Here is a 9532-nt window from a genome sequence, read left to right on the forward strand (position 1 = left end):
CCTCGGGGCCGAAGACGATCATCCACTAGCTTCACTACAGCCAGAGTGATGAAGGGCCGGCGAGGATGACGAGCTGCCCGGGAGCACGGCAGATCTGAGAGGCGTGAAGTGGAGCGCGATGATGCGGGGGGGGCGGGGGCGGGGGGGGGATCTATTTCAGATTGTACTGTAACGTACGAGAACGCCACAGAGAGTCTCAGCAAAGCGACGAGGCTTCACAATGGAAATGTGTGAGCCCCCACTGGAATACAGTGAAGGAGGGCAGTTATTCCAAGTTGCAGTGACGAGTCTGGGGGAGTTCTCCTCCATAACGATGTGCAGAGTCGGGGTTAGAGCCTCTCTTCACCTGAAATGCATGTTGTTGTCAAAAAGAAAGAAGAAAACGGCGTGTGTGTGACAAGTTGAGCCTCCTCCATCCACACGGAGGATCTGGGTCGTCGCCTTATTAATCCCACCGTCACTATTGTCCCACATCCATCCACTGCCTCCAACTTTGCTCCCCGCTGCACCGGTTGTCACGGCAACGGGACTTCACGTCATGCCTTTTTTTACACGGCCGCTTAAACCCCCACATTAAAAGACAAACAAACAAACAAACAAACACGGCCAAAGCAACTGAAGTACACTCGTATTATTTGTTTTCTTTGGATGCGTTGCCGCGGCGACCAGAGTGACAGATTTGCTGGATCGTCGTTTTTCACGTTTCGCGAGAGCGTTTTGGAAATTCCAAATGAATTAACGAGCGACTGCTGTCTCCTCACACTGGGTGTGTGTGTGTGTGTGTGTGTGTGTGTGTGTGTGGCTCGAGGCACTAGAGGTGTTTCATCTGTGCGCGCCGATGCAAAATTAATCTCCTCTCCCACACTGTAAGGGGGGGGGGGGGGGGGGGGGATGTGTCGGCTACGTGAGCGCCTAGCTTGTTGTTGCAGCGACTTAAGATGATAAATTCATGACGACGATCTCCGCGATGAGGAAGAGGAGGAGTCAAGACGGATTTGGTTTGTTTGGCCTGACGTCTCCGTCTCCATGGCGACCCAGAGCAGCATTTTTACTTGTTTGAACTTTTTCTGCACTCAACATTCAGAAAGTCTCCTTGGAACAACGTCCATATATGTGAGGACGTTTTTAGCTCTTGCAGGGATTTTTCATCTTTTTACATCAGATTTTCTCGCTTCTCCATTTGAGCTATTCAAGTATTGTGTGTGTTTCTTGGAAACTCGGGTATTCAGGCTTTGAAACTTGAAATTCAGACTTTGAAAGTCAGAATTTAGACAATGAAAGTTGGAATTCAAACTGAAGCTCTCTATTCAGGCTTTGGAACTCGGAATTCTGACTTTCAACTCAGGCTTGTTGGAAAAGCCTCACAACTCAGGGTTTCTGACCACAGTGGCCTCATCTGGTTCGCTACAATAGGTTTTGCTATTTTATTCTTTTTTTTTTTTTTTTTTTTAGCAATTCCAACTATTCTGGCTGTTTTTAACCATTTGACTTTTGTTTGGTTGCCATTTTTAGCCTGAATTAGATCATTTTATAAAATGTGGTGTGCAAAAAAGAAAGTGTGAGTAAAATGTTTATTTGTAAATAACTTTCTGAACATGAGGCGCCGCTACAGAAGAGCTGAAGAGCCACAGGCTGCCAGCCCCCCAGTATTAGTGTGTGTGTGTGTGCAGCTCTGTTAAATATCTATTTAGGAGAAGTGACTGTGGAGTCCAGGTCAGGACAAGTTGAGTGTAGAAAGACGTCCATGTGTTCCAGGATCTAGAGCTCCATGTGTAAACGTGACGTCAGGCTTCTCTCACTGATAAGAGCAGAACTGGAATGAGTTACGAGCTCCTTTGGTTGTTTTGGTCTCTTGGCCCCGGAGACGTTTCCTCCCGTCCCTCAAAGCCCAGGTTGTTCACGCTGACCCCCCTGGACCCCCCCCACGCTGGACGCTGAGCTCCACAGTGTCTGCAGCAGCCGGTCTGTCAGCCCGGATATTAGAGTGAGAGAGAGAGAGAGAGAGAGAGAGAGAGAGACAATGGGGAGTCATACGTACTTATTTGTGTACACTTGGCTGTGTGTGTGTGTGTGCATTAGGAAGATGTGTGGCTGGAAGGGCTGGAGCCTTGCCACCCTGCAGACACGGCACCATACAAGGACAAGTCATGCAGGAGGATCATGGCGTCTGCAGGTGGCAACGCCGCCGCCGCCGCCCAGATGGAGGCGAGGAGCTTCTGGGGAAACAACCATGACAACAAAAACCCACTTCTGCAGCACAGAGGAAGTGTCCCTGCATGGGAGGGTTTAAACCAAAGGACAGGACAAGCAGTCGTCTGCACAGAGGACGTGTCCCTGCATGGGAGGGTTTAAACCAAAGGACAGGACAAGCAGTCGTCTGCACAGAGGACGTGTCCCTGCATGGGAGGGTTTAAACCAAAGGACAGGACAAGCAGTCGTCTGCACAGAGGACGTGTCCCTGCATGGGAGGGTTTAAACCAAACGACAGGACAAGCAGTCGTCTGCACAGAGGACGTGTCCCTGCATGGGAGGGTTTAAACCAAACGACAGGACAAGCAGTCGTCTGCACAGAGGACGTGTCCCTGCATGGGAGGGTTTAAACCAAACGACAGGACAAGCAGTCGTCTGCACAGAGGACGTGTCCCTGCATGGAGGGTTTAAACCAAACGACAGGACAAGCAGCCGTCTGCACAGAGGACGTGTCCCTGCATGGGAGGGTTTAAACCAAACGACAGGACAAGCAGTCGTCTGCACAGAGACAGAGGACGTGTCCCTGCATGGGAGGGTTTAAACCAAACGACAGGACAAGCAGTCGTCTGCACAGAGGACGTGTCCCTGCATGGGAGGGTTTAAACCAAACGACACAAGCCGTCGCTGTGTGGAGGCAAAGGTCACGGCGTCACTCCGCCATCAATAAATCAACAAGTTGAGACTTGGTGAATGATTCACGGAGCTGAATCTTCTCCGACAGCGGCGTGATTTGTAAAACAAGGATAAACCCCCCCCCCCCCCCCCGTGAAAGTGTTTCTGCTTCTGCCCTTCCAAGCGCCGGCGCCTCTTAACGGCTCGGAATGTTTTAGAAACCAAACGCTGAGAAAAGTCATACAGGAGATGAAAGTGATCTGAGGATCCCTCTGCTCTGGACTTCATCCACACCACGTGTGTGTGTGTGTGTGTGTGTGTGTGTGTGTGTGTGTGTGTGTGTGTGTGTGTGTGTGAGTGTGTGTGTGTGTGTGTGTGAGTGTGTGTGTGTGTGTGTGTGTGTGTGAGTGTGTGTGTGTGTGTGTGTGAGTGTGCGTGCGTGTGTGAGTGAAAGTGCAAGAACGAGATTGATGAAGAAGCGAGGTCAAATATCCCCCACCTAATAATAAATCACACCCTGCCCCCCCCACTTCTCATATACGCTCCCATCCCCCACCCATGTTGACAGAGTTTCCATGGTGAGGGCATTCCCACACACACACACACACACACACACACACACACACACACACACACACACACACACACACACACACACACACACACACACACACACACACACACACACACACACACACACACACACACACACACACACTCTAACATTTACTCTGGGGGGGGGGTCAGTGAACCCTCCTCTCTCCAGCCCAGTATTTGAGTTCCCTCAGTGGGAAAAGACGAGTCTGTCCCAGTGAAAGATGAGTCTGTCCCAGTGAAAGACAAGAGGACGCAGTCTGTCCCAGTGAAAGACAAGAGGACGCAGTCTGTCCCAGTGAAAGACGAGTCTGTCCCAGTGAAAGACAAGAGGACGCAGTCTGTCCCAGTGAAAGACAAGAGGATGCAGTCTGTCCCAGTGAAAGACAAGAGGACGCAGTCTGTCCCAGTGAAAGACGAGTCTGTCCCAGTGAAAGACGAGAGGACGAGTCTGTCCCAGTAATAGACGAGAGGACGCAGTCTGTCCCAGTGAAAGACGAGTCTGTCCCAGTGAAAGACGAGAGGACGAGTCTGTCCCAGTGAAAGACGAGTCTGTCCCAGTGAAAGACGAGAGGACGAGTCTGTCCCAGTAATAGACGAGAGGACGCAGTCTGTCCCAGTGAAAGACGAGTCTGTCCCAGTGAAAGACGAGAGGACGCAGTCTGTCCCAGTGAAAGACGAGTCTGTCCCAGTGAAAGACGAGAGGACGAGTCTGTCCCAGTGAAAGACGAGGCAACGTTTCAAAAGTAATGAGCCTCAAGAGAGGAGATTCCATGATCCAGAGTAATGTGACTGAACACTGCAAAACATTTGAAAACACTGCAAAACATTTGAAAACACTGCAAAACATTTGAAAACACTGCAAAACATTTGAAAACACTGCAAAACATTTGAAAACACTGCAAAACATTTGAAAACACTGCAAAACATTAGAAAACACTGCAAAATATTAGAAAACACTGCAAAACATTAGAAAACAGTGCAAAACATTTGAAAACACTGCAAAATATTAGAGAACACTGCAAAACAGAGAACAGTGCAAAATATTAGAAAACAGTGCAAAATATTAGAAAACACTGCAAAACATTAGAAAACACTGCAAAACATTAGAAAACACTGCAAAACATTTGAAAACAGTGCAAAATATTAGAGAACACTGCAAAACAGAGAACAGTGCAAAATATTAGAAAACAGTGCAAAATATTAGAAAACACTGCAAAACATTAGAAAACACTGCAAAACAGAGAACAGTGCAAAACATTAGAAAACACTGCAAAGTAGTCGAAAACACTGCACATTAGAGACACTGCAAAACATTAGAGAACAGTGAAAAGTAGTTGAAAACACTGCAAAATATTAGAGAACAGTGCAAAGTAGTAGAAAACACTGCAAAGTAGTAGAAAACACTGCAAAGCATTAGAAAACACTGCACAATATTAGAAAACACTGCAAAATACTAGAGAACACTGCAGAATATTAGAGAACAGTGCAAAGTAGTAGAAAACACTGCAAAGTAGTAGATAACACTGCAAAGTAGTTGAAAACACTGCAAAGTAGTTGAAAACACTGCAAAGTAGTAGAAAAAAGTACAAAGTAGTAGAAAACACTGCAAAGCATTAGAAAACACTGCAAAATATTAGAGAACACTGCAGAGTAGTAGAAAACAGCACCAATTAGTAGAAAACACTGCAAAGCATTAGAAAAAAGTATAAAGTAGTAGAAAACACTGCAAAGTAGTCAAAAACATTGCAAAGCATTAGAAAACACTGCAAAGAATTAGAAAACACTGCAAAGTAGTAGAAAACACTACAAAGTAGTCAAAAACAGTGCAAAGTAGTTGTAAACACTGCAAAGCATTAGAAAAAGTATAAAGTAGTAGAAACAGTGCAAAGTAGTTGTAAACACTGCAAAGCATTAGAAAAAGTATAAAGTAGGAGAAAACAGTGCAAAGTAGTAGAAAACATTGCAAAGTAGTCGAAAACACTGCAAAGTATTAGAAAACAGTGCAAAGTAGTAGAAAACAGTGCAAAGAATTAGAAAACACTGCAAAGTAGTAGAAAACACTACAAAGTAGTAGAAAACACTACAAAGTAGTCAAAAACAGTGCAAAGTAGTTGTAAACACTGCAAAGCATTAGAAAAAGTATAAAGTAGTAGAAACAGTGCAAAGTAGTTGTAAACACTGCAAAGCATTAGAAAAAGTATAAAGTAGTAGAAAACAGTGCAAAGTAGTAGAAAACATTGCAAAGTAGTCGAAAACACTGCAAAGTATTAGAAAACAGTGCAAAGTAGTAGAAAACAGTGCAAAGTAGTAGAAAACACTGCAAAGTAGTAGAAAACACTACAAAGCAGTAGAAAACAGTGCAAAGTAGTAGAGAACAGTGCAAAGCATTAGAAAACACTGCAAAGCATTAGAAAACACTGCAAAGAATTAGAAAACAGTGTAAAATAGTAGAAAACACTGCAAAGTAGTAGAAAACACTGCAAAGCATTAGAAAACACTGCAAAGTACTAGAAAACACTGCAAAATACTAGAGAACACTGCAAAGTAGTTGAAAACACTGCAAAGCATTAGAAAACAGTGCAAAGTAGTTGTAAACAGTGCAAAGCATTAGAAAAAGTATAAAGTAGTAGAAAACACTGCAAAGCAGTCGAAAACAGTGCAAAGCATTAGAAAACAGTGCAAAGTAGTAAAAAACACTGCAAAGTAGTAGAAAACACTACAAAGCAGTAGAAAACAGTGCAAAGTAGTAGAGAACAGTGCAAAGCATTAGAAAACACTGCAAAGTAGTAGAAAACACTGCAAAGCATTAGAAAACACTGCAAAATACTAGAAAACACTGCAAAATACTAGAGAACACTGCAAAGTAGTTGAAAACACTGCAAAGCATTAGAAAACAGTGCAAAGTAGTTGTAAACAGTGCAAAGCATTAGAAAAAGTATAAAGTAGTAGAAAACATTGCAAAGTAGTCAAAAACAGTGCAAAGCATTAGAAAACAGTGCAAAGTAGTATAAAACACTGCAAAGCAGTAGAAAACAGTGCAAAGTAGTAGAGAACAGTGCAAAGCATTAGAAAACACTGTAAAGAATTAGAAAACAGTGTAAAGTAGTAGAAAACACTGCAAAGTAGTAGAAAACAGTGCAAAGCATTAGAAAACACTGCAAAATACTAGAAAACACTGCAAAATACTAGAGAACACTGCAAAATAGTTAAACACTGCAAATCATTAGAAAACAGTGCAAAGTAGTTGTAAACACTGCAAAGCATTAGAAAAAGTATAAAGTAGTAGAAAACATTGCAAAGTAGTAGAAAACAGTGCAAAGCATTATAAAACAGTGCAAAGTAGTAGAAAACACTGCAAAGTAGTAGAAAACACTGCAAAGTAGTAGAAAACAGTGCAAAGCATTAGAAAACACTGCAAAATACTAGAAAACACTGCAAAATACTAGAGAGCACTGCAAAGTAGTTGAAAACACTGCAAAGTAGTTGAAAACACTGCAAAGCATTAGAAAACAGTGCAAAGTAGTTGTAAACACTGCAAGGTAGTCGAAAACATTGAAAAGTAGTCAAATCACTGCAAAGTAGTCGAAAACACTGCAAAGGAGCCGAAAACACTGCAAAGAATTAGAAAACACTGCAAAGAATTAGAAAACACTGCAAAGCAGTAGAAAACACTGCAAAGAATTTGAAAACACTGCAAAGTAGTAGAAAACACTACAAAGTAGTAGAAAACAGTACAAAGCATTGGAAAACACTGCAAAGTAATAGAAAACTGCAAAGCATTACTAAATGCTGCAAAACACTACAAACTGTGCAAAGCATTAGAAAACACCAGAAAACATTGCAACAAGTGTAAAATGCTCAAGAACACTAGAAAACAGTGAAAATCAGTGCAAAACTCTAGAATACTGTGGAACAGTGTCAAACAGTAGAAGAGTGGTGTAAACAGTACAAACAACAGTAGAAGAGTGGTGTAAACAGTACAAACAACAGTAGAAGAGTGGTGTAAACAGTACAAACAACATTAGAAGAGTGGTGTAAACAGTACAAACAACAGTAGAAGAGTGGTGTAAACAGTACAAACAACAGTAGAAGAGTGGCGTAAACAGTACAAACAACATTAGAAGAGTGGTGTAAACAGTACAAACAACAGTAGAAGAGTGGTGTAAACAGTACAAACAACAGTAGAAGAGTGGTGTAAACAGTACAAACAACATTAGAAGAGTGGTGTAAACAGTACAAACAACATTAGAAGAGTGGTGTAAACAGTACAAACAACAGTAGAAGAGTGGTGTAAACAGTACAAACAGTAGAAGAGTGGTGTAAACAGTACAAACGTTAGAAAGCTAAAGCTCCAGTCGTAGCGACGTCCTGTTGCAGCGGCGCTGAACACGTCATTCGTTACAACTCTCTGCTTATAAAACATTTATTGTGTGAATGCTGAAGGCAGCCACACACTACTGATATAAATCTTTATTATTCTGTCATATTTGCCGCTATATCTCCTGCAAGCTTTAAGTGATTTGAACCGTTTGAATATCACAACATGCAGCTTGTTCATGAGACGACTGCTTTGCTCTGTGCTTCTCATATCTTCAACCGTTTCAGAATAAATCACAAAACACACACAAAGTCCTATACAAAGTGGATGGGAGAGGCACCTCATGGAGATCAAAGATGATCGAAGGAAGATATGTCTTTGATCTCATCATCTCCATGGCAACAGACGATCTCTGTTGAGCTTCGCATTTTCTTCTTGAATGAGAGCTTGAATGTTTGGGATTGATCACTTGACTGGAGATGAAGAAGAGGAAAATAAATAAACACAATAAAGTAATTGTCCCACATGTATCACCAGTGTGAGCTCTGATCATAGGATCCTCTGGATAAATAAACAAACAAATGCATAAATAAATGTGGGCCCAAATTCACTTTTTGCACACTCACTGAAAAACCAAAACAAAGAAAAAATAAGAGTAAAGTCAAAATGTTTCAAATTGTCTTAGAAATCTATTTATTTAAAAAAAAAACAACATCATCATGATTCATCATCACACGGACTGCAGCCTGGTGGAGTGGACGCTACGCCAGGCACAGAGTTCATGACCACACACACACACACACACACACACACACACACACACACACACACACACACACACACACACACACACACACACACACACACACACACACACACACACACACACACACACACACACACACACACACACACACACACACAGTCTGTTTGATGACATTTAACTGGAAGTTTCTGGAAAAAGTCGCCACACCTGCTCGATTCTGGAAATTGTTTTTTTTTTTCCTTTTACCAAATTAAAAGCAAATCAAAAGGTTTTCTGCGATCCATTGCTTTCGTCATTTATATGATTTTCACATCCAATTAGGGAACGGCTCATGTGATCTTCAGGATGTCAGAAGGTATATATTCAAACACGCGTGGCTCGGAAGTGACATCCATGAGGCTGATGTCAAACTACCTCCCACAGCACCCCCTGTTGGCAGGCACAGCGACTTGCAGTGAGCCGACGCTGGGTTTCACTTGTGCAGGTTATGTTTTGAAATGGCCCGAGTCCGGCTTGATATTGCTACGCCACGTCTCCACGCTCATTTGAATAGAAAACATCAAAGAGACATGTGGACGCGGTACCACCAGGGGGCGGCGTCGGTACTTATTGCAGGTTTCTATCTCATAAATATATTCTATTTTTTTTCTTCTTCTGTCTATTAAGTGCAAGGCAGGAAAGAAGGCATCCACTTTTTCCCCCCCCTCACCAAAATAGACCAAAACTTACTCGGTTTCTGGCCCCGCCAAAATAAGAGTCGCCCGTGAGTGACATCATACTGTCGTCGTAGAAAATAATAACAAACCACCGGTACATGCAACGTTTGTCTCACACACGGCGTACGGTAATGCGCTCCAGACTCTGGGGGTGGCGGGGGGGGGGGGGGGGTGCTTCTTGCTGCTTTGCACTCCTGGTGGAAAATGTTGGCACCATTGTACAGAACGAGCTCACACACACACACACTGGATGCATATCTCCTCGTAAAGCTT

General features: G+C 43.1%; 1 protein-coding gene across 1 annotated transcript in view; it reads left to right on the forward strand.

Annotated features, from left to right (window-relative positions):
* The window catches only part of LOC308147545 (prostaglandin F2 receptor negative regulator-like), a gene marked incomplete at its 3' end in the record, with an annotated part of 82632 nt that extends 78713 nt beyond the window's left edge, over nucleotides 1-3919 (forward strand). The window contains exon 12 of the mRNA XM_080519757.1: nucleotides 3651-3919. Coding sequence (XP_080375883.1) covers nucleotides 3651-3919 — 269 coding nt within the window. The remainder of the gene's footprint in view (nucleotides 1-3650) is intronic.
* Nucleotides 3920-9532: the final 5613 nt, after the last annotated feature.

This window comes from Blennius ocellaris (genome assembly GCF_963422515.1).
Source record: "Blennius ocellaris genome assembly, chromosome: 24".
Classification (NCBI taxonomy): domain Eukaryota; kingdom Metazoa; phylum Chordata; class Actinopteri; order Blenniiformes; family Blenniidae; genus Blennius; species Blennius ocellaris.